The sequence below is a fragment of the Geotrypetes seraphini genome, chromosome 7 (genome assembly GCF_902459505.1).
Source record: "Geotrypetes seraphini chromosome 7, aGeoSer1.1, whole genome shotgun sequence".
Classification (NCBI taxonomy): Eukaryota; Metazoa; Chordata; class Amphibia; order Gymnophiona; family Dermophiidae; genus Geotrypetes; species Geotrypetes seraphini.
In genome coordinates, this window is record NC_047090.1 from 2,562,301 (window position 1) to 2,588,764 (window position 26,464).

Consider the following 26,464-nt stretch of genomic DNA (forward strand, 5'->3'; position numbering starts at 1 on the left):
TTTATTTATAACCCGCTATACCTTAACAGTTCAGAGCGGTTTACAACAAAGAGAATCTGCCAGATGCAGATGAAATACTAATGGGATTATATAACTTGCATGGTTGGGTTTTAGCAACTGCCCTTATACATACAAAATAAAGTTCAATATTTAAAAGTATAATGTCCAAATTTGCATTTTTACAGGTTTGTTCAGGATTGATTCACGTTGGAATAACATGATTTGTGAGCCCTTAGGGATACAAACGATCATTGAAATGGGATTGTAAGGCTGTAAGTTCACCTAGGACACCAGCTACAGAGGACATTGCACTCAGGAACAGGACGAGGGCAAAGCACATCTTCATTGCAAATTTAAAATCTTTGGGTATGACACAAGCAAGGAGAGACTCATCCTGTTTGGAGAGAGAAAAAGAAAACAACCCCAAAACCTGTATTTCTCCTTTTCCTTTGGATGAATTGTCATACTTGTTTGTTAAAGAAAGAATAAATAATGTGACTTTTTTTTTTAGGGCACAATTTCCAGTTCATCTTTTTATGGAGAAGGGAGATAACTGAAAACTTAATACATTGCAGACTAGAACCAGAACAAGCACAAGACAATGGCACCCAATCTAAAGAATAAAGAAGACTCCGTTTTCCTCAGGAGGAAAATCACATTGCTGAGGTGCGTCTCCATGGTCATTGGTACCATTGTGGGCAGTGGTATCTTCATCTCTCCAAAAGGAGTGCTGCAGAACACTGGAAATGTAGGTCTGTCTCTTTTCATCTGGCTTGCTTGTGGAATACTTTCCATGTTAGGTGAGTTCCTCTTTTTCTGGTATTAAAATCAAATGAAGTGAAACAGATCAGCTAAATCAGTCTGTGATTAACCAAAGCTGGTTCAGCACTGAAATAATAATAACTTTATTTTTATATACCGCTGTACCACAAACAGTTCAAAGTGCTTAACAGAGGAAGAGACTGTATACAAACAGTGATCTAACAGAAAGCTTTTCGAGGTTACATTAGTGTGTTAAGATACATTAGCATGTGAAGATTGGTCAAATTTATCTGGAAGTGGTCTAAAAGTACAAAGCAGGAGAAATTTATCAATGAGATAAGTTCTGATTGACTTCCTGAAAGTTTGATAAGAAAGTGCGTTTGAGAGAATCGTCCTGGAGGATTCTCCCCTGGATCAAACAGCCAGGTCACATTTTTGAACTGTTGCAACTTTGTTGTGTAAGGTGCCAGAGACACAAGCGTGGACACCTGAGTGTGGCACACTTAAGGTACTGCAAAAAAAAAAAAAAAAAAAGATTGCGGGGCAGCATTTTCTGGCTGTTGATCTTGCTAAAGAACACCAATCCATGAGTTTGCAAAATGCTTGAGATGGTGCAAAGGACTTTGCTTGCTCATCAGCCTTAGGATATTCCTCCAACCCCATTCTTAAACTGCCAGCATACTGCTACTATTTCATCCTCATCCTCCTCCCAAACCCTAGAGAGCATTCTCTACCTTCCCCCTACAGAAACTATGGTCAACACTCTTGCTTCCTATCTTTCCCTTCTAAATCCCAGCCAGCACTCTCCATTCCATCTACCACGTTTTGAAGACCACGGTTAGCACTTTCACCCTCCATATCTTTTCCCTCTTTAAGCTTTGCAAGCATACTCCCTCCCCTCCTCCATTCAGATATCACAATCGTCACTCTTCCCCTTCTCCCCTATTATACAACCCAGCCAACACTTTCTCTTCCCCCTATAACTCCCCAATTATTCCCTACTTTCTAATCCTCTACCTTCTTGTCTGTGAGAGCCAATCATCAGTGTTGGTCAAAGAGATAATGGTTGAAGAAAGTGTTGGAGAAAGAGATAATGGTTACTGTGGATGGGTAGACTAGATGGGTCATTTGGCCTTAATCTGCCATCATGTTTCTATTGTGTCTGAATTCAAGAGGGCCTGGGATAGGCACGTGGGATCTTTCGGAGAGAGAACAAGATAATGGTTACTTGGATGGGCAGACTAGATGGGCCATTTGGCCTCTATCTACTGTCATGTTTCTATGTTTACTTAAGTAAAAGTATATTTAAGAGCACATTAAAAAAATATACTTGTGAAAAAAGTATTGTCTAATATATACTTTTTGAGTAAAGAAGTAAAAGTATCATAACTACAATGAATATTAATGTTTTTTATCCCATCAATTTTATTGCTCTACAGTTCATTCCATTTGCTTTTGCTAAAACTAAATTTTGAAAATGACCGTCACTCATGCAAGGGTGCTTGTGAGTCATTATTAAACCAGCATAGCTAAAAAGGTGTTCCACATTGAGAGAAGGTTGATTGCTCAATCTGAGTAAAACATTCCTTCAAATCAGGCTAGGCTGCAATATTACTGGTGTCTTTTGACTGGATCTACAGATATTGATCAAGGGAATATCTGAAACACTTGGCTTTTGTGTAGTGAAGAATATTTTATCATTATTAGAAGCAGTGGGAATTGAACTCACTGCCTCAGGGTGCTAAAGTAGCTGCTCTAACCACTAGGCCACTCCTTCACTAATTAATCACTTGCCCCTTCATCGTCATTAGCATCATGCTGGCCAATTGCAGAGAAGGCATTCAAAAAGTTGGAATCATTGTCTATTGTTGCTCTAATAATTTTTCACTTGATGTCAACTCGGTTTGAATATCTTTGAGAACTGATGCAAGGACGTTAAATTATGGGACCCTTCAGTCTTGAGGCCAGGCAAGCAGAATTCCTCTCTAAAGACCACCCATCCAGTAGACATTCACCCCAATGTAAAATTTTCCTTGGGATGACCATCAGTCTGTTGTGGCAGAGACATATGAAGTATGAACTTTTACTGACAATGGTCACATCTGAGAAGTCCTTAAAAAGAGCATTTAAGTTGGTATAGTAGGATATACTTGTGTGTGAGGCTATTGTTAAGAGTGATCCTACTCTAAGAAGTTTTCAGACTTTCAGCTGGCATCTAAATGTAGGCATGGATGCAGTAGCGTAGCAAGGGGGGAGGGGTCTGCCTTGGGTACTGTCTTGGTGGGGGTGCTATCACCCATAGTCCTCTCCACCCCTCCCCCACTTCTTACCCCCTCCCCAATACCGCAAGTGCAGACCTCTTCCCACGTACTTCTTTAACATTCCTGGCGCGAGCAGCAATCCTGACCATCTGCTTGTGCCAGTATTGGCTCTTCTTCTGACTTCACTTCCTGGACCTGTGTCTAGGAAGTGATGTCCGAGTAAGAGCTGATGCTGGTGTGCGCAGCAGGTGGGGCTTGCTGCTCATGCTGGGAACATTGCAGGTTCTACAAAACGCAGCATGATCATATTTCAGCACATCTCCAAAAATCGCTTTGGCTTCCAGTCGCCTTCGGAGTACTGTATAAAGCAGTGATGATTTGTCATCAATTTTTGTATGGAAACATCCCAGAATCGTAAAAAAAAAAAAAAAAATTTAGCTATACACCAAAAAGATCTTTGCGTTCTGAGAATTTAGCTTTACTGAAGATGTCTGTGAATCCAAGGCTTGTTGAGACTGGCAAAATGACTTTCTGTTGTGCTAGGCTGTGTTGTGTTATGTTGAGATATGGACTTCCTTGGTGGGTCAGATACAAAATTGTTGTGAAAAGGGCAGGTTCAGAAAATTACTTAAGACACAGTTATTTGTAGATGCCTTTTTCTAGCCATTTCTAGTAAGAACATAAGATTTGCCGCTGCTGGGTCAGATGGACGGCTTCATCGACTTGTCGACCAGTACTCCCAAGTCTCTTTCCTGAGGGGTCTCTCCAAGTACCGTCCCGGACATCCTGTATTCGTGTAAAGTTGATGAACTATCCATGATCTTTATTATCCAAATTATGGTATCTTTCTGAGGATTGTTTGCATGTTTATTTTATCACATGCTTATTTTATCATGTGTTTGTTTATTCATGTGTCCATTTTAATATTATGTATGTAAATTATGTAAACCGCTTTGTTTTAAACGGTATATAAATTTTAAAGTAAATAAAATTAAAGAGATGCAGGTGAAAGGAAGGGGTGTGCACGTGTGGCAGGAAGGAATGGGGAAGGAGCGGATGGAGTGGGGGGCAGAGAAGAGAGCAAGGAAGAGGCGCCACTACCCGGGTGCCTTTCGCCCTCGCTACTCTACTGCATGGATGCCTATATTCTATAGTTATGCGCATAACTGAAAGAGAGCGAATAGAATGCTAGGTATAATCAAGAAGGGTATTACAATCAGAACGAAAGAAGTTGTCCTGCCGTTGTATCGGGCGATGGTGCGTCCGCATCTGGAGTACTGCGTCCAATATTGGTCGCCGTACCTTAAGAAGGATATGGCAATACTCGAGAGGGTTCAGAGGAGAGCGACACGTCTGATAAAAGGTTTGGAAAACCTTTCATACGCTGAGAGATTGGGAAAACTGGGACTCTTTTCCCTGGAGAAGAGGAGACTTAGAGGGGATATGATAGAGACTTACAAGATCATGAAGGGCATAGAGAGAGTAGAGAGGAACAGATTCTTCAAATTTTCAAAAAATAAAAGAACAAGAGGCCATTCGGAAAAGTTGAAAGGGGACAGATTCAAAAAGAATGCTAGGAAGTTCTTCTTTGCCCAACGTGTGGTGGACACCTGGAATGCGCTTCCAGAGGGCGTAATAGGGCAGAGTACAGTACTGGGGTTGAAGAAAGGATTGGACAATTTCCTGCTAGAAAAGGGGATAGAGGGGTATAGATAGAGGATTACTGCACAGGTCCTGGACCTGTTGGGCTGCCGCGTGAGCAGACTGCTGGGCATATGTTCTTATGTTCTTAATGTCCATGATCTGCTCATGAACGTCCCATTTCTGTGCCCGCCTTTTTAATCGTGTAAAATTTTGGCGCATAGCTTGTAATTGCTTTTTAATTATTACCAATAATTGCTTGTCTAGAAACCAATTCATGCTAATTAGCTTGTTTAATTAAATTGCTTAAGTAATTTGGGTACGTGACCAAAATTGTGCATACAATTTTTAGCATTTTTTATAGAATTTGGGGGTGGATCAGAAGGATGGTAGATGGCAAGAATGGGCAGACTGGATAGGGCATATAGGGCCTGTTGGTGCCAGTTGGCACAGTTGTCAATCAGCCACTAGGCGCCGCTTATAGACTCGTGCTTAGTGGTGCTTAGGCATGATAGAGGTAGGCACCAGTATAATTTACTAGCACCTAACTCGAATGCCTAGTGATACCTAAGACAACAACCATGCTTATTCTCCACCCCTAACAATGCCTACTTTTCAGGTAGACATCATTAGGCGTCGCTAGGTGCCATGCAGGTATCCATGCACAACCTAAATTACTAATTAAAAATTTATTTTTAATGGGTTTTAATTGCATGGTTAATTACCATGCTATTTAACCCATTAAAAATCAATTACATTGGGTGCAAATTTTAGTTAGGTGTCCCTAGGCATTCGTGATTAGGGCATCTAGAGGCACCTAACATAGGTGTCATTTATAGAATCAGGCCCACAGTCTTTATCTCCCTTTATTTTTCTATCTTTCTCAATAGCAATCAAACAGCTTAGACATGGATTATCTTAAATGGGTTACCATTAGGTCTAAATCATACTTAGTATTTCAACCTCTTACCTACTTTTTATTTTTAAAAATTAGGTGCCCTGTGCTATGCAGAACTTGGAACATGCATCACAAAATCTGGGGGACATTACATCTACCTACTAGAAACTCTTGGACCTCTGCCAGCATTTCTGTACCTCTGGGCAGAGTTCATTGCTGTTGGGTAAGAATCATTCACTGCTACTATGTAGATAAGGCGGTGATCCCCAGGATCCATCGTTGTGAATCGCCGTCTTGTCAGATTTCAGGATTTCTACAATGAAAATGAGAGATTTTCAACCAATGAAAACAGTGCATGCAAAACCAGCTCCTATGTTGTAGTCCTCAAGGGCCGAGCCAAGGACAATTGACCTAAGGAGGTAATGTAATGTAATGTAATGTAATTTATTTCTTATATACCGCTACATGGTATAACTTATGTGAAGACAATTGGTACATAGTGATCAAAGTCTTATAAAGTGGCATAGTAATGACAGCAGATTAAGGCCTGAACGGTCCATCTAGTCTGCCCAATAGCTACACTCATTATCAATTCATAATTAAATGTCTGTCTTTGCACGGTCTTTGTCTGTATATGGCCATTTGGTGGAGGATGGGCTGGGGAGGGCTTCGATGGATGGGTTGGTGTAGATGGACTGGAGTGTGCTTTGACGGAGATTTCAGTAGTCATAACCTAAGCACAGTACTGGGCAGAGGTTTGGATTCTGGCCCCGAATTAGCTAAGAAGAAAAAAAAATTTTAATTGAATCAGGTGGGGCAGACTGGCTGAACCATTCATGTTTTTATCTGCTGTCATCTATATTGTGACCATTTATTTTTTTTTCCATCAAAATGGGACATCTATTAATTATCAGTCCCGCCCCAAATCCTAACCTAGCCCCGCCCCAATTTCTTCCATTCATTTCATGTACACATAATATCTTACTAATTCATAATGGTAACCATAAAATTTTAAAAAACCAGAAAGCACACAATAAGCAGAGAAAATGTTAATTATCATTATATTTAGTAGGGTTTCAAAGATGTCAATGCAGATGACTTTAAAATATGCAATGTCACCTCAGTAACTATAGAAAAATAGACAAATATAGTGCAAAATATAGACAGCAGATATAAATTCTCAAAACTGATACATTTTGATCACTAAATTGAAAATAAAATCATTTTTCCTACCTTTGCTGTCTGGTGATTTAATGAGTCTCTGGTTGCGTTTCCTTCTGACTGTGCATCCTTTTCTTTCTTTCTTTCTTTCTCTCTTTCTTTCTTTCTTTCTTTCTTCACTCAGGCACAATAATTGTCCCTTTCTATTCCCTCCCTCCTTCCTTCCTATATCCTTAGTGCTCCTTCCTATGTCCTTAGTGTCCCCAGTGCCTCCTTCCAATATCCTTAGTGCCCCTTCCTATGTCCTTAGTGCCCCTAGTGCCTCCTTCCCATGTCCTTAGTGCCCCTTCCCATGTCCTTAGTGCCCACAGTGCCTCCTTCCCATGTCCTTAGTGCCCCCAGTGCTCCTTCCTATGTCCTTAGTGTCCCTTCCTATTTCCTTAATGCCCCCAGTGCCTCCTTCTCATGTCCTTAGTGCCCTTCCTATGTCCTTAGTGGCCCCAATGCCTCCTTCCCATGTCCTTAGTGCCCCCAGTGCTTTTTCCTATGTCCCCCTCACTGCCTTCCAGCCTTTGTTCCACCTCCCTCCCCCGAAGCTAGCCAGCCTACCTCCCTCCCTCCCTGCCACACTAAAGCCAGCCTGCCTGCCTCCCTTCCTCCAGCCCCGAAGCCTGCCCCCCCCTGGACCAGTCCCCACTGCTGCTGCCTACTGCCGCTTCAAACACCCCCCTCCCTGGTCCGCCGCCATTGCTGACCGCCGCAACTAAAGCATAGTAAGGTCCAGGCACCAGCCCACAAACCGTCTTCCCGACATCACTTCTGATGTCGGAGAGGAAGTTCCGAGCCAGCCAGGTTTTTAGGATTTATATAGTTCAATTAGATTAATTGTAGAATGAAGAATAATTAATGATTAAATAAGGAGATAGAATAATTTAAGAAATAAAGAATAAATTAATGGTTTTAGTTATGGTAGGGAGGATGGGTTCAAGCTGGTGATGTAAGCAGGAGTAAGAGAAAAGAATTGTCTTTCTCTTTGAAGAACCCAGAATGGGAAAAATACTCCATAATCTGAGGCTTGTTCCTGTTTAAATAATAACTAGAGAAAAAATCACCCGCAGTGTCATTTTGATCTATATCAGTGGTTCTTTATTTTATATTCAATTAATAGATACGTGCGCAGGTAGGGCTAGTCTCAGTTAGGGCGCTAGTCTTTGACCGGAGGGCCGCCGTGTGAACAGACTTCTGGGCATGATGGATCACTGGTCTGGCCCAGCAGCGGCAATTCTTGTGTTCTTAATTTAAGTTCTCTTTAGTTTACTGTGTGTTGTGACCAATGTTCCCTCAGCTGTGCAGGAGTTCTCCAACTATGTTCTGGTTACACTTCTTTTTTTTTCATAGCTGTTTTGCTGCATTTGAGCTCCAGACCTTGTTTCAACTGTCGCCTATAACAAAAGAAGAAAACTGAGGTGGGAAAATGGACCATAGTATAGGGAAGAGAGGGGAAAGAAAAATAGTAGGGAGGCTCAGCGAGATGCTGGACTAGAAACATAGAAACATAGAACATAGAAAAAGACGGCAGATAAGGGCCGCGGCCCATCTAGTCTGCCCACCCCAATGACCCTCCCCTATTTATCTCTGTGCAGAGATCCCACGTGACGATCCCATTTTTTCTTAAAATCAGGCACGCTGCTTGCCTCGATCACCTGAAGTGGAAGTCTATTCCAGCGATCAACCACTCTTTCGGTGAAAAAGTATTTCCTGGTGTCGCCGTGCAATTTCCCGCCCCTGATTTTCCATGGATGTCCTCTTGTCGCAGTCGGACCTTTGAAAAAGAAGATATCTTCTTCTACCTCGATACGGCCCGTGAGGAATTTGAACGTCTCGATCATGTCTCCCCTCTCTCTGCGTTCCTCGAGTGAGTATAGCCGTAATTTATCCAGCCGTTCCTCGTACGGGAGATCCTTGAGTCCCGAGACCATCCGGGTGGCCATTCGCTGGACCGATTCAAGCCTCAGTGCATCCTTGCGGTAATGAGGCCTCCAGAATTGTACACAGTATTCCAGATGAGGCCTCACCATGGATCTATACAGTGGCATAATGACTTCAGGCTTGTGGCTGACGAAACTCCTGCGTATACATCCCATGATCTGCCTAGCCTTAGATGAAGCCCGCTCCACTTGATTGGCAGCCTTCATGTCTTCACTGATGATTACCCCCAAGTCCCGTTCTGCAACAGTTCTGGAAGGGTGGTGGAAGGAGAAAAAAGAGGGATAGATTCTGGACTGTGGGGTGGGGTGGGGCGCACCGCAAGTATCTGATTTACTGAAGTGACATATGACATCTGTAAATGAAAGTATTTTGATGTTCGAGTATGTTCCTGCAAGTAGGTGTGTATGGGGGGGGGGAGGGGAGATGCTTCAATATCATGTGTCAAGTCCCTTGGAGTCCTGGCTATCCCTCACGATTGAAAATGAAGACCTCACCGCAAACCCTTTACCTGAATAATCTGTAATCCTCATAGAATTGTAGGATATGTGGAATATAAATTATAAAAAATTTAGAAATTTAGATACTGAAACAGGAATGCAGATGGAGGGACTCCCGCCTGGTTCAGAGAAAACTTTGGTTAACTAACAAAACACAAACAGATTGAATGGAAGTGTAGCTTTGTAAGAAAAGAGTTGATCTACTTGGTTTATTCCTTTTTTTTACCTCACTTTCTTATTGGGATGGGGGACCTTGTTTATCCCACTGAAACTCCCATTAAACTTATGTTAAGTTTGGGTTTTCACAATGCAGAATATATGTGCTTAGGTTTTATGTAAGGGACAGCTATCAAATGGATTTCCATGAATAAGTAAATGTGTGTCGGGTGGGGGGGGAGAGGGATGGGTAGGACTGGGGTAAGCATCCTTTGAAATTCCTAGATATTCTTTCTCTGCAAGTACGACAGATACAGAGAAAGTAGGGTAACCTAGAACTTCATTAGCCTATTCTCCTTAGCCATATCAAAGGCAAATATTTTTTTCTATAGTCTATGTACCTTTATCCTTCTTGAACAGAGCTATTATAAGAAAATATTAGGAATAGGTGCCCCAACATTTTTCATTTTGTTTTCAATTTTTTTTTTTTTCATTTCAAATGAATGCCATTGAAAGTGCACACTATTTGCACATAGAGCATTCTCTTTCCTAATGGTGTGTACATGCATGAACCATCAGTAAAGAGAGGGCACACTCTTTAAGGAAAGTGAGCAGTGAAAGTACGCCCATCCTAGAAAACATTGTGCTCCAGTTCAAACAGTATTGTAGATGAATATACTTAAGTGTTCTCTTAGGCTTCCGCGGCTGGCCTCCAGATTGTTTCAGCTGTCCGGTTCTTGCCGCATCTGGGTAGATAGAACTGATGTTTCAGCCATCTTGCTGTGACTTTCTTCAGGGTTTGCTGTGAGGTCTTCAGTTTGTCTTTATATACTGTATAGGGGGGCTCTTCTAGCCAATCAGGCTAGAGGACCCACAATATTTAAAGACAAACTGCAGAGCTCACCACACACCGAAGAATGCCACATCATGATGGCTGAAACGTCTGTTTTACCTACCCAGATGAAGTGAAACCTGGACAATCGCAACAATCAATATGCAACAGAAAATTTTGAATTTTGAGAACTTTACTCGACAACTGAATCTTAGACATTTAAATTTTCTTAAACTCCTCACCTCTTAGCCTCAGGATTTATTTTATAGGTTCTTAAAAGAGGTGTTTAAGTATCCAGAGGAGGGTCTTCCACCTCTTCAGAAGATTGTTGGTTTTTCTTACCAAATCCTATAAAATGTCCTAGTCCCAAGACTGATGACTCTGTCATGGATATATCAGTTGGCAGTTTGAACCTTATTAAAATTTTGGAGTCCTCTGTAGAAGAAATTATAGTGAGATCAACATTTGATAGCATCATTTGTATTTCAACAAGTTAAAGAGGAACTTAAGAGACTTTTCTTTAAGAAGAAAGAAACAAATTTTTTGAATAGTAAAATTTCTATATTTGCTGATATTTCTAAGTGGACTGAAATGAGGAAGAAAAGATTTCTGTTACTAAAACAGTATGGGGTTCATAATCAAAACTAAAATACGTCTAAAAACCCACCCAAGTCGGTAGTTGGACAATCTAAAAGTTATCACCGCTGCCAGCGCTAAAACCTGTGCTATTCCTTCGTAAAAGAGGGGTTTAGGCACAGCCATTTGTACTGAAATGTGGTACAAATCCTCATGACAAAATTAGGTGCAGATCCCCCTTATAAATCCAAGGAACACCTCTGATTCCACCCATGACTCTCCCATTTCCATCCCCCCGTTTTTTGATAAGTGTATAAAATTTAGGTATGGATCCCTCACCTAAATTTATACACGTAAATTTTAATCAAAACCAATTAGTACCAATAATTGCCTATTAAGATCCCCAATTATTTGTGCTAATTGGCTCATTATTTGATTAAATTGTGCACACAATTTTTAGCACTTTTTAATAGAATTTGGGGGATAAGGCATATATTTAGAGTATCAAGAGAATGTCATTTTACACATAAATAATGCAGTTCTCTGATTAATTATGTGATAGGTTTTGTTAGCTAGCCAGCATGTATTTATATCCATATGACTTCTTTATCTCTTCTCTTAGTCCAGCTAATTATGCTGTCCTCTCTTTGGCATTTGGACGCTACATTTTGGAACCTTTCTTCACCCCTTGCACAGCTCCAATTTTAGCTGTGAAACTTGCTTCTCTGTTTGGACTTTGTAAGTATATTGACTGTACAGTGTGAAATTTATTCATGTGATATAACATTGTTCCTGAAGGCCGCAAAGCAGTTTGCATGGATTACAAAAAAAATATTCAGAAAAGAAGGGGGATAAAAGAGAGAGACTAGAGACCATGAAATATAGAAATGTCATATTTAAAGACACTTAAGATGGAGACCTGGAGATAATTTTTCTTGAGATAGGGGCAAAGAAGCCAAATTCTGAGTAGGAATAAATTAACCCCTGTCATATCAGAAAAGAAATGAGTTTCAAGTTTTATTAAAATTTGATATAGTCGCCTATCAAAAATTTCTAAACAAAATACAGAAACAAAAAGCTATACAATTTTAAAACCACATATACATAATTCCAATTTGAACTAACCAAACATACTGGAATATGGAGGGGAGATGGGGAGGAACTACAGTTGTTATAGGGTAGAGAGACAATCAAGGTTAAAACATCTAGGTAAGGGTAAGGAGAAAAAGAATATCTTTGAAATTGGTTATGGGTGTTTAGGAAAGCAGAGGTTATAATAAGAAAGCATGTTTGAATAGGTGGCTTTTCAGTTTACCTTTTAAACGGTCAAGTATTTTTTCATCCCTTAAATCTAGGGGTAGTGTGTTCCACAGCTGAGGTGCTATGACAGAGAAGATCTTTAAGCATCTTGTACCAACAATTTTTAGGGAAGGAACGTTAGTAGTTTCTGGTCCGTGGATCTGAGTGTGTGCGATGGTGTGTACAGTATCAAAAGGTTATGTATAAATTCAGGCACTTTTGATGTAATCGTTTTAAGTGTCAGCAGTATTATCTTTTATGTAATCCTATCTACGACCGGGAGCCTATCTAAGAGTGGTGATATGTGATCAAATTTTTTGGCATTTGAAATGAGTTTTATTGCCGAGTTTTGGATTATTTGGAGGTGCCTTATTTCTTTGTGAGTTATCCCTTTGAGTAATGAGTTACAATAATCTAGCTTTGATATCGCTAACGAGTGAATTAAGATGTTTAAGAGATATTTAAGGATTTTGGTTCAAGGAATTTTGATATCATAAGGAGCTTGTATAAGTAAGATTTCACTACACTGCTAATATGCTCATGGTATGGGAATTTAATGTCGAAGATGACTATTAAAATTTTTAAGGATGTTACTTGTTGTAGAGGCTGATTTTAATGGAGATTGGGGTGCAATATTCCTTCTTTCCAGGGAAACAACATTGTTTTCATTTTAGCATTGTTTAGGGCTAGCATATTGTCATCTAACCAAACTCTGATGCATTCAAGTTTTTGATTTATGACTTGCCTGTGGAAGCAACTTCCACAGAAATGTGCAAGAAAGTCGAGGATTTAATTTTATCAGACAGATAGATTAAGGTTGGGCGTGTCCAAGGTTAGTGCAAGATGAGTTCCAAGAATGCTGATGCCATGTCAGAAGGCCACAAGGCTTCAATGCTGTCAGGAGAACTTGGAGATGCTCCATGAAAAACAAGTTAATTTGTTTTCATCATTTGGTGACTGGATATGAGACTTGGTTCAAGTTCAAGTTCAAGTTCAAGTTCACTTTATTTTTGATGAATCGCCTATTTAAAACATTCTAAGCGATGTACAGTTAAAAAACAGATTATAAGGGAACACATAGTCATATTAGTAGTACATTAATAACAACTTAATAAATATTTGTTAAATAATTACATAAAACAGAAAAGATCCCTATATATAATGTTAAAAACAAACATGAAAAGAGGGTAAGGGGGGAAAAAGTTACAAATTTTTTCTCTTAATGGAGGAAAAAATACATAAATTAGGGAAAAAACAAAGGGAGGGGAAGAAGAAAAGAAGAGGAGAAAAAAAAAAAAAAGAATATTAATTAATCAATAAAGGCATCATTGAATAAAAAAGTTTTTAAAAGTTTTTTAAAAGAGACAAGATCTCTATCCTTTCTAATAAAAAGAGGCAGAGTGTTCCAGAGTTGGGGAGCTAAAACTGAGAACATATCTTGGGTCTATCACAGAGGTCCCGAGTCCAAAATGGAGTCAATGCAGTGGAAGCATAAGTCATTTCCCACCCAAAAGAGTTCAAGACACAAAAATCTGCAGGCAAAGTCATTGCAACTGTATTCTAAGATCATAAAGGACTTTGCTTCTGGAGTTCATGCCACACAAGACAACTATAACCGGGAGTCAATCAAGGAGAAAAGACAAGGAAAACTCGCAGCAGGCATGCTGCTTCTTCACAACAATGCACCGGTGCACATGTCACGACAGTCAGCTGCCATCTGAGAATGTGGGTTTCAGCAGCTGAACCATCCACCCTACAGTCCTGACTTAACTCCCTCAGATTATTTCCTATTCCGCGTTTTGAAGAAATCTCTCAGTGGACAGTGGTTTTCAAGTAATGAAGATATCAAGGAAGCTATGACATCCTGGTTTGAAAATCAAACAGAATTCTTTTCAAAGAGTGAAAGTCATTGCAGGTAAAGTGGATAAAATGTATGGAGCTATCAAGGGACTATATTGAGAAATAATAAAACAATTTTTTGAAAACTCTTTTCCTTCCTACTGAGATAAATAAATTACTGAACGCCCCTCGCATTTGTCCTTCCAACCTGGGAAGCCTGCTATACAGTTTTTCTCATAGAGATGATTTTATATCAAAACACTTAGGCTGCAAAGGCACATATGTGCATAAGTTGCATCTATTTTATAAAAGCATCATTAACACCTATGTGATTTTTATAAAAGGACCTCTCCAAGAGTTCCTCCACAAATTTATAACTGCTCCAAGATATGTATAACCAGTGTTCTCTCTAAGTTGTGCATGTGCATGAGCATGTACCATGTTTTCCATCCTGGTGCATTTTTCTTCTGTGACACTCCTTCCCAGCTGGCCCCAGTTTCACCTGTCCTTTCACTCTATACCAACAGCAGGAGGCCTACCAAATTTCCACCCACTCTGACACCAACTTATTGCTTAAAAGGGCAGGGACATGGTAAGCCTCTAACACAGACACTGTAAAAATCTCCACAACTGGTTTGGTAATACCCCCTCCCACCCCAATGGAAATCCTTCATGGTCTCCGGATGGGGCTGAGTGAGTTTTCCTGGGGGTTACTAAAGGGGAAGCTTGTCAAATAGCCTGATGGGTCTGAGATAATGGGGTGACAGGCTGCTGGGGAACAGCCCAGTGGATGGAGAAGGGTGGAGCTGTACAGTAAATGGTTGCAGCTGGAAATTTGATTGACAAAAGTTATCCAACTGGGAGTGCAGTCAGAGTAAGACTAATCTTCAACCTGAGAAGATATGACTCAGTCACAACCTTCATCAAACAATTGCACTGGCTATCCATCCCATCATGAATAACATTCAAAATATCTTGCATCATTCACCACATACTTTATGGAAACTCTGCAGCCCCACTCATCCAGCTCTTCTCAATGGCTTAGTCTACCTCTCACAGAACCCTCAACCAGATGCTACTAAATCTCCCATCCACTAAAGATCTTCACTACAAATGAGTTTTTCACTCCATGCTTACCTTTCTATGAGTAAAAACTTGAAATGGCCTTACAGAAATGACCAGAACTGAAGCTTGCCATGTCATCTTCCGAAGAAAACTGAAGACCCATCTGTTTGACACTTAGGGCTCCTTTTACTAAGTGCGCTAGCGTTTTTAGCGCATGCAGGAAATTACCGCACGCTATACTGCGTGCTATGCTTCTAGAACAGGGATCTCAAAGTCCCTCTTTGAGGGCCGCAATCCAGTCGGGTTTTCAGGATTTCCTCAATGAATATGCATTGAAAGCAGTGTATGTACATAGATCTCATGCATATTCATTGGGGAAATCCTGAAAACCCGACTGGATTGCGGCCCTCAAGGAGGGACTTTGAGACCCCTGTTCTAGAACTAACGCCAGCTCAATGCTGGCGTTAAGGTCTAGCGCATGTGGCAATGTTGCGTGTGCTATTCCGCGCATTAAAGCCCTAGCGCACCTTAGTAAAAGAAGCCCTTAATCTCCTGCATCCTTTTGTCTTCTCTTCCCCTTCCACCCCCACTCCCCTCCTCTTATCTCTCCCCTCTCTTTCCTCTTCCCTCTCTCTTCTCTTTAAAGTTGTCTTAAGCCTGTATAGGTATAGAAACATAGAAAAAAGCAGCAGAAAAGGGCTATAGCCCACCAAGTCTGCCCATTCCAAGTATCCCCTCCCCTGAATTTACTCCCTTAAAGATCCCACGTGAGTATCCCATTTTCTCTTAAAATCCGTCATGCTGCTGGCCTTTATCACCTGGAGTGGGAGTCTGTTCCAATGATCCACTACTTTTTCGGTGAAGAAGTACTTCCTGGAGTCGCCATGAAACTTCCCTCCCCTGATTTTCAGTGGATGCCCTCTGGTGGTCGAGGGTCCCATGAGCCAGAAGATATCATCTTCTGACTCGATGCGTCCCGTGATGTACTTATATGTTTCAATCATATCTCCCCGTTCTCTTCTTTCCTCAAGTGAGTATAGCCGCAATTTTTTAAATCTTTCTTCATACGTGAGATCCTTGAGCCCCAAGACCATCCTGGTGGCCGTTCGCTGAACCGACTCAATCCTCAGCACGTCCTTTCGGTAGTGTGGTCTCCAAAACTGAACACAGTACTCCCAAGTGAGGCCTCACCATGGCTCTGTACAACGGCATCATAACTTCAGGTATGAGCAACGCATAAATATTAGATTAGATTAGTAATAGAAATGTTAACTTGGACCTGTGCAGGGTCTTTGGTTGCCTAAACCTTTGCCGAGACCCAAGGAACTAATGGGGTATCCCAAATTTATTTATTCACATATCCCACATATCCATATTCTATGTGGGTTACAATAAAATAACCACTTTACAACTTACTAAAATCACATAGAATACATCAAACATCCCTAAAACGTGCATTATGCAGTTCTTTAAAAACATAAAACAATTCCTTTAAACCATAAACATCAAAGTAAAAACCATTAAGAAAAAAAAACAGTTTCTCATCACAAATTCTGAAAAGCTTTACTGAAAAGATGGGCTTTCAAACTCTTACAAAAAGATTTTTAAAAAATTGGTAAAATAAGGGGTACAGCGGACACATTTCTGCCCAGTTGCAGGGATGATCTGAGAACTGTTCTCTGGCTGCTCATTGGTTACCAATTATGCACAGACTCACTTACAAACTCTTGCTCTTAGTGTTTGAAATCCATCAGATCCATGCTCCTCCCTTGCTTTGACCGTATTCTCCTCTCATACGGTACTTCGCGTATGTTGTGCCTCAAAACAGAACCTCCTTGTAATTCCAAATTCTGACAGATAGAGGGGCATAATCAAAAAATACATCAAAGTCCGTTTTGGGCCTAAGTTGCTAGTTGCCCAAAGTCGGACATGTCAAAAGTTCATTCTCAAAAATATGGCCAAAATATTTCTTTTTTAGAGAATTGTGTACTTCTACATCCAACCGTTTGATTGTCCAGACCGCTAAGTCGTCTATCCTTATATCCCATTCTTGTCCAAAAATTTGTCCACGTCTAGAACAAGACCTTTTGGATGTGTGTGGGATCAGCAAAGTAATAGACTAGACACCCAGAAATAGTAACAGAGTAGTGGGGCACCTTATAGGGCACTACTGCGAACTTCACAAAAAGGGTGCCACATAAAAGGGTGCCACATAAACATCTCACCACAACTCCCTTATAGGTCATGTTGAGCCCCCCAAAACCTACTAGACCCACATGTCTATCACCCCAATAGCCCTGATGGCTGCAGGTGTCACCTAAATGGCAGTACAATAGGGTTTTGGGAGGTTTTGGGGGGTGCACATGTTTCACCATGAATGCAGTGGTTAGAGTGGCTTATGGGCCTGGGTTCTCCTCTCTATGGTTCACTAGCTATTTAAGAGACCTGTGTGCAGCTCTATTAGGCTTTCCTATGCCAGTCGCTGATGTTCTGGAGGCAGATATGTATGTTTTTAGTCTGATTTTTATGGTATGGGGAGGGGTCAGTGATCACTGAGGGAGTGTGTCGGGGTCTGTACTTTGTGTCTGTAGTGGTTATCTGGTCACTTTGGATACCTTCTGGGCACTTAGACCTGTTTTTAGATGGCCTAAGTCACTACTTACAAGTTCCATCTAGGCAGTCTCAAAAGACACCACCTAATATGCCAAACGGAATCTCGCTAAAACTCGCTTACCACCACAAATATAACCTGAATTGCTACCACTTTTCAATGACAACAAAGATGCACCCACCTGCAAAGAAATCTATTTCACTTCCTAGTATATCCACACTGGAAATGCTGCAATTTAAACCACCCTATGTCCACTAAGTCTGTATTTGTTAAGTCTGCATGTTATGTCTATACTGTAATTGCTATAATCGAAACCCCTTGTCCATGCTGTAAATACTGAAGAGTCTATTTCTCGCTAAAGTTTGCCCTACCCATACTATGAATGTATTACTGTAACGCGTTCTGGGCTCCTTTGGGAGGACGGACTAAATAAATGACTAAATAAATAAATAAAAGTTATACTTGGAGTACGACCAAGTCTAGGTCAGCCCACGTCCCGCCCAAATCCCACCCCCACCACTCCTCCTAAAACGCTCCTTTCAGCTCTCGGCATACAGTGGCACTGAAAAGTCCTAAGCTGTTTTTAGATACGTCTAAAACTCGTTTTGATTATCGGCACTTGGACGACCTGTCTTTTTGATTGTCCAAGTGCCGATTTATGCGGGATTTTAGATGTATTCACGTTTTGATTATGAGCCCCATAACATATAACACCATACAGCACTCCATTTTTTAGTCACTGTGCCCACTATTTGGAATGCATGCCCTTTGTACCTCTGTCTGGAATCTTCCTTAAATACTTGCAATTTTAAGGTTGAACTAAAAACATTCCTTTTTTAATGATGCATTTGGTTAAACTTATCCTCTTAGGTTCTCCCCTCTTTCCTAACAACCTCTGCGGATTATCTGTGCTTACACCCCCAGCCTACTCTCTACCTCTCCCAATACCTCTTTCCTATCAAGCATTGTATTTCCTCCCTACCCTATCATAATCCCCTCTAAGTTCTATCTCTTCTTTCTGTACCCCTCCCTAGATATGATTGTACAGCACCTAAATATGGAAGGAATAGACAGTATATCAAGCCTAGATTAAACTTGGAGTAAAGGGACAGGGGACCAAGAGTCTGATGTGAAAGACTGGCAGGGAAGCAACCTGCCAATTGAGGAGAAGGTGTTGGTGAGGAGAACCACACCTGAGTGTGAGGATGAACAAAGTAGGGTCTTTGAGTGAGTCTGGTGGGGGGGGGGGGGGGAGGGAGGGAAGCCTGGTAGGACTTGAGTATTGACATGGAGCACAGCCACAGTGGTTCTGTGAAATGGGAAGGGCTAGAAATGCCATTTATGGGGTGTAGCAACTACATCATTCCTATGAACTGTGTACTTGTGCTGTATTAGAGTTATCATCTGTTTAAGATTGCCAAGACTGGTTGTGGTTATGTTTTTCCTTTTTTCCTTCCAGTAAAGTTGGAGCAATGTTTTAAGAGAAGTGTGTGTTTGGGGGGGGGGGGGTGGGGATTGGAGGCTGTCCTCCATTGTGGCTTTCAAACAGTTGGCTGAAATGCTCTTTAAATCTTGTAAATGTATTAATTTCAGTCTTGCCCACTTGATATAGTAACTGTAAAGAATCTGTTAAGTGTGTTTCTCAGGTGTCTCATTTATAGAATATGCTACTGCTGTCAATCCAAAATAATATGAGTTTTTAAATTATATCCTTGGTGTTGTAGAATCAATATTAGTATTCATTTTTAACGCTTAATACCCAGCCTGAACAAACAGGTCAAGGCAATTTATAAAATTAGTAGTATGTATAAGCTTGAAATCTTTTGGAGGCCCTCAGAGCGTTCTTGTATTCATTCTGCGGCTCTTTACATGAAAAAAGGTTGGTGATCATTGCCATAAGAAGACTGAGTGCAGCGGGAAAACCTCCCAGCCTACCAGAGTTCTTTTTGGCCCCAGCCTGCACCCTATTCCATCCTCTTCTTTGTGGGGATGGTATCAGGTGATAACATAGTGACTGAGGAAAGACCCTGGGACCCCAGTTACACTTCTTTCTTCCATAACTGTTCTGCTGCATTTGAGCTCCAGGCTTGTTGCAACTGTCCCCCTTTAGCAATAGAAGAAAACTGGGGATGCTGGACCATAGTATAGGGAAGAGAGGGGAAACAGAAATGCTGGGGAGGCTCAGGAAGATGGACTGTATTGGGCAAGGAGAAGACAGGGGAGGGGAGATTTGTTTATTGAAGTGACACATGACCTCTGTAAATGAAAGTATCTTTATTTTATGTTCTTGTGGGACATGAGTAGTTAAAATAAATCACCGTTTCAAAAAAAAGCATCTTCAAATGCATTCTGCAAAAAATCACCATACTGCATAATAATGAGTAGTGCTCAGGGAAATGTTAAAGAACATTTTTACACATGATGAAGCATGTTTGCTCATGGCAACCCTGTCCTAGAATGAACTATAGGCCTAATTTTTCTGCCTATTTTTGCATGGATGGAATCTGAATCTCTTATGTCCCTGCACTGCCTTAAGTTCTTGCCTATCAAAGCATGGTAAACAAGATCTTGTGATGTGAATGATGGGTAATTATTGATGATATTGGAACCATTCAGTATTCTATGAGGGGCCTTCAATAATTTATCTACCTGAGTATGGCAGAAAGTAGCAAGCATGTTGAAACAAGTCTGGCATGTGGTGACATGTCTCAAGGTTACTCATGCACAGTTGTGGCTTAGTGCAAATCTAATATTTCAAGAGACAGGATGTCAGGAGAGTCCTTGTGCAAATCAAGTAAGAAACTGCTAGATTTGGAGAGCCATTCAGTGATAAAAATTTATCACAAAAGAAGGGAAAAAGCCAAAGGAGATCTATGAACATATGACTGCAGTCTGCCCCATCATCCTAGGGAAGCAACTTCCACAAAAATGTGCTAAAAAGTTGAAGATTTAAATTTGTTAGAGAAGACGAATTAAGGTTTATCCAATAGATGAAGAAATGGGCATCTCAGCAGGTACAGTTTGGAAAATCATGAAAAGTTGGGCATGTCTTAAGGTTAGTGCAAAATGGGTTCCAAGAATGCTGATGCCATGTCAGAAGGCCACAAGGCCAAGAGGTTCCAGTGCTGTCAGGAGAACTTGGAGATGCTCCATGAAGACCAAGTGAATTTTTTTTTATCATTAGGTGACTGGAGATGAGACTTGGGTCTATCACAGAGATCCTAAGTTCAAAATGGAGTCAATGCAGTAGAAGCAAAAGTCATCTCTCACCCTAAAAATGTTCAAGATAGAAAAATCTGCAGGCAAAGTCTTGGCAACTGTCTTCTGGGATGATGAAGGACTTTTGCTTCTGGATTTCATGCCACACAAGACAGCCATAACTGGGGAAAGTTAAGCCAACACAATGATCACTTTGTGGGAGTCAATCAATGAGAAAAGATGAGGAAAACGCACAGCAGGCATTCTGTGTCTTCATGACAATGCGCTGGTGCACATCACAGCAATCACAGGCTGCCACCGAGAATGTGGGTTTCAACAGCTGAATCAATATGTAGACTTGATAGTGACAGTGTTTCAGCTAAAATGCCTTTGTTAAGAGTCTATTAAACCATAAAAAGTAAGTTAAAAAACATGAATAATCATACAATATTACAAATGTACAGTACAATCAAAACATACATTAAAAGGTAAAACCAATTATAATTAGAGCAATGAGGCTAAAAAATAATTATACTGTAATGGACACCTGCTTCTTTCTCTTGTGGTCTCTTTAATAAAAATGATGTTCAAAAAAAAAAAATTGATTCTCAAAATGAAAACAGCAAGATGGTGACAGAATAATCTAATCTATAACTTAAATTTGTATACCACATCATCTCCCAAAAGGAGCTCGATTCGGTTAACAAGTAAGTAGCTGATAAAATTAGTGTTATTTGAATTGAATATATAAGATATAATTTATTAATCCAAGGAATAGTGAAAGAATAATATAAAGCAGGAGACCCAACGGAGTGTACACAATGGAGAAATGATTTGAATGAACCATTAGAAATAAAATATGAATGGATTGCATTTTAATTTATGATTTGATTGTACTGTACATTTGTAATATTGTATGATTATTCATGTTGTTTTGCTTTTTACGGCTTAATAGACTCTTGACAAAGGCATTTTAGCTGAAACACTATCAGTGTCTAGTCTATAGACTGATTCTTTCAATAAAGCGTGTCCCGAGCAATCTCTTCCTCGTGACTCTTTGGTTTGTCCTGTTGCTCTTGTCGTGGAGGCCTTTCGCACTTTTCTTCATTGTCTTCATAACATTAATGACGGGATCTATTTTTGAACCAGATTAACTGAAGCAAAGGCATGTGTTTACAAATTCACTGTGTATTTTTGTTTCTTTCACAACATGATTTAGGATGGACATAATTTAACTAAAAAAAATGGATCTTTCTGAATTGGTTTACTTCTGATTAATCTTGGGCTTCCATCATTTTTTGAGGCATTTTAAAGGATGAATAATAAGGGTTTAGAACAGTTCAACATCAAATTTAGGGCTCCTTTGACTAAGCTGCGATAGCGTTTTTAGTGCACGCAGGATTTGATCGCGCGCTAAACCCACGCTACTTGGCTAGAACTAACACCAACTCAATGCTGGCGTTAAGGTCTAGCATATGTGGCAATTCAGTGCACGCTAAAACCGCTATCACAACTTAGTAAAAGGAGCTCTTATTTAAGGCTTATTTTGACTTAGGTTGTTAAGAACAATAATTTAATTATTTTCTGTTAACAGTTATTTTTATTGTCTTCTAATGTGTTGACCTATAAACAACCTTGGATAACTTTGTGCTAGGAACAATCCCCCCCCCCCCCCAATACTTAGCAACAGTCAGTAGTTTTTTCAGCACTTGATGTTGCCGGCAAAATTAGGCCACGTCTTGCAGCGGCTCGTGGTCCTTCATGTCGTATCGCGCGTTGCTATAAGAAGTCACAAATTCTATGTTGACTGCCACCCCCCAACAACAACCACAGGACCAGCAGGGATCAAGGTAGACCCAGGATCCTACCTGGTTGGAGAAGGGGAAGTGGAGCTGCTTCCTGGCCCTGGGCTGGGGAAGGGGCTGTGTTGGGGTGGAGAGGGCTCAGGGAGATGCCAGCCTGATATTCAATGCTGGCACCTCTATCGCTCAATGGCCTAATTAAAGACAGCTTTGGAGTGATGTTGGTGTCGGAATTGAATATTATCAGAACCCATGTAACCCCGGGCTCCTTTCTAATGTAGCCCCTCCGTACTGCCCGTTTTTTTTTTGTGTGTGTTGTTTTTTTTTTTTGGGGGGGGGGGAGTTTGTGGCAGTCAGAGGCAATATTCAATGTCACTGCCCACTTTAATGCTACTGAATATTGGGGATTAGGTGGCAACAGGTGATTTATGTGGGCAGGAGCCTCTGAGGTTGTGAGTTTGATAACAGCCTTCTCCCTTTGACTCTGGGCAAGTCACTTAACCCATGATCCAAAAAAGAAAGGAAAAATAACCCCACGTGGGAAATGCAATATCAAAAGAAAGAGTGGGGAAGGGACACAATCAATCAACTAATTAATATTTCTTCACTCAATGTGTAATTAAATTATGGAATTCATTGCCAGAAAATGTGTTGAAAGCAGTTAGCTTAGCAGGGTTTAAAAAAGATTTGGATAATTTCCTAAAAGAAATTTTCATAAGCCATTATTAAGATGGATTTGGGTAAATCCACTGCTTATTCCTAGGATAAGCAGCAAAAAATCTGTTTTATTCCTTGGAATCTTGCCAGGACTTGTGACCTGGATTGGCCATTATTGGAAACAGGATACTTGGCGTGATGGATCTTCTGTCTATTTCATTATGGCAACTCTTATTTTCTTATGTTCTAAACTACATTGGGAAGTTTTGCTACTGGGAGTCTGGTATATAAGTATTGAAATAAAATATGTATGTCACTGAATTAAGAAAAAGTGGAAAGGGTGTCTGTGCTATTTAGACTTTTACAATAAGGAGAAAACAGTCAAACAAGATCAGAAGTTTAGTTTTTGAAAATGAAGTAGGCAAAGAATCTGATCCTTTCTTGATTCTTGCTTTTCATTCTGCAGGTTTAGTCACTGCTCTAAACTCCTGGAGCGTTAGCTGGAGTGCAAAATTGCAGACTTTCCTCTCAGTCATCAAACTGATTGCACTGGCACTGGTTATTGTGCCAGGAATAATGCTTTTGACTCAAGGTGGGTATGCAAATCTGTGATCTGAAATGCAGAAAAAAGGTCCAGTGATTTCTGTGCATTCTTGTACGGAAGACACCAGAGTGGTCATTCTTATTACTGATGGTTTCCCTCTTGAAATTAGTGTTGAAGGCCTAAACCCTCTAATTTTCTAAACTTAGCGGCACCTATAGTGGACTTAGGTGTTGATAGGTATCCTAACCTTAGATGCGCCCTATGCCAGGGTTTTCTTTGTCTAAATGAGTGTGCCTAAGTCCAAATAGGCACCTACATGACAAACCACTACCTTACCATGCCTACTTTTCAGTAAGCGCCTTGGACTAGATGTCTACCATCCAATTAAGTGCAGTTGACGTCAACTGCTGTTAATTGACAATTAGCATCAATTAAGCCTTAAAAACAAGTTAAACACAACAATACACTCAAACTTTGCTAAAAATCCTACTATAGTAATAACCCGACGAGGCAAACCAAGTTTGTTCAGAGGACGCTCAGGAACTTAAACTTTATTCACAACTCACAATCAAAATCATGTGATTATAATGTATGTGAAGGGTGCTCTCAGTGTGAACCATCAGCGATAGGAGTCCAGCTCCGATACTTCACTTCAAGGCGGTAAGCCTCCACCCCCACACCATCATCGAGCACCCTGTGTGTGCTGAAAATTAAAGCAACCTTAATCCAATAAATCAATAAATCAAAACCGGTGAGTAAATCAAAAACTCAACACAATAGTACCTGAGCGACCCCCAAACAAACCCTGCCAGCCGGACCCCCCGGACCACACAACAAAGTCAAAAATCACCATACAAAAAATGAAAAAATAAATACGATACTTATCTGGAAAACTTCACACGAACTAACAAGCAAAAACCGCGCCAGGAGAAAAGGTTCAACCATGCTGGTTTCGGGGAGGAGCCCTTCTTCAGGAACCTGTCCCCCGAAGAAAGCAAAAATGAAGAGGTCGGCTGGAGGGCGGGGTGCCCGGGTGGAGCAACACACACGCCTAAAACGGATCAGGGAACTAATCTGTGACCTTTGCATCTGTATTGGTGCAAGATAAATTTGACTAGGAAATATGCATTTTGAAAAAGTAATACACACTATTTTCTAATTTTAGAAACATGATGGCAAATAAAGGCAAATGGACCATTCTGCCTCTAACATGCTTCCAGGAGCACCCTCCCTTTTTGTCTGACTAAAAGTGTATGAGTTATGGAAGCCCAAACCTATTTTTAGTCAGGACATAAATTTTTTTGAAGCTAGGAATCCCTGTAAAAATCAGACTTTATTGCAAACAGAATTGTGGGTCACTTAAAAATCAGATGTAACTGTATTTATTGTGGATTTGGTAGCTCAAGGTGAATTAGTTCAGGTAGAGTGTCAATCCAATCTGACATAAATCTAAAAACTAAGCAGTTAATATTTAAACTCCATAGTCAGTGCTTAATTTGAACACCAGCTGTGGTGTTTACATTATTTACAGATATTTAGTACGAGGGGCCGCTGAAAGGTTCTCAGCCCAATAAAGTTGAGGCATTCTTCATCAAGGGCTATACACTTAATCCAGTGATTTTCCACTTTTTTTATTTCATACTTTTCCGACAGAACGAAAAAGTGTGAAATCACTGGACTAAGTGTATAGCCCTTGATGGAGAATACAGATACTAGCGATATTCAAGCCACTATCCAGCTAAACTTTGGTCAGCAATTTTCCTAACTTAATAGTTATCCGGATAATGGTGTGATTATCACTGTTAACCGGGTAATTTCTTGATCTGCCCATGCACCTAGCACTGCCAAAATACTGCTACCAAATATTCGCTAATAACCAGTGGCATGTGGTGAGGGCTTTCAGGGGATTCAGTGAATCCCCAGATCTCTAAAGCCCAGCTTTTTAATTTTTTTTTGCTTACTTTTCGTTTGATCTGTTGAGTAGGCAGCCTGCTCAACCAGTCAAATTGCATCAAACAAAAAATAACCCCTCTTCAATAAAAAAAAAAAAGCAGGGCTTTTGGGCTGGAGATTCTCCAAACCCCCTAAAGGCCTTGACAGTACTGATCTGAATATGATTGGCTGAGCAGCATCTGCCTGTTGCCTGATCGACTAATCAAATTCAGAGCAGGGCCTTTAGGGGGTGGGGTGAATCCCCTGAAGGACCTGACCGCATGCCACTGCTGATAACAGTGGTTCAACCGTTTAGCCAGATAACAGCTGCCATCTTATGGATAAATGGCTTTAAATGTCGGGCTCAAGAACTACCCATTAACATCTGAGTTGCCCTGTTCAGCAATGCGAAATGCTTAGCAGGCTCACTCCTGTTTTCTGTATATTATAGGCCAAACTGAGAATTTCCAGGGTGCTTTTGATGGTACGGTGTCCCTCGACAGATTATCCCTGACTTTTTACCCAGGAATGTTTGCATATTCCGGTTGGTAAGTAGTCTTTTAATATTCCTAGAGAAGAAAGGGGTCTTTTTTTCCCCCCCTTTGTACAGTTTTCTTTGCTCTTGGAGATGTTTTTGCTTTGTCTTGTTTCTACTCTATAGGTTTCAGGTCAATTTCCTTCGAGAAGAAGTGGTCAATCCTGAAAGGTGAGTCCACATTATATCCTACACTACAGTCTGCTACG

The 26,464-nt window shown here is 40.6% G+C and overlaps 1 protein-coding gene across 1 annotated transcript in view; it reads left to right on the plus strand.

Moving 5' to 3' along the window:
- The first annotated feature begins 397 nt into the window (after positions 1-397).
- Positions 398-26,464, plus strand: part of LOC117363653 (cystine/glutamate transporter-like) — a 57,874-nt gene continuing 31,807 nt past the window's right edge. Inside the window, exons 1-6 of the mRNA XM_033951750.1 lie at positions 398-800; positions 5,659-5,785; positions 11,396-11,511; positions 23,711-23,836; positions 26,172-26,268; positions 26,382-26,426. Of these exons, the coding sequence (XP_033807641.1) occupies positions 602-800; positions 5,659-5,785; positions 11,396-11,511; positions 23,711-23,836; positions 26,172-26,268; positions 26,382-26,426 (710 nt within the window). The 5' untranslated portion in view covers positions 398-601. The remainder of the gene's footprint in view (positions 801-5,658; positions 5,786-11,395; positions 11,512-23,710; positions 23,837-26,171; positions 26,269-26,381; positions 26,427-26,464) is intronic.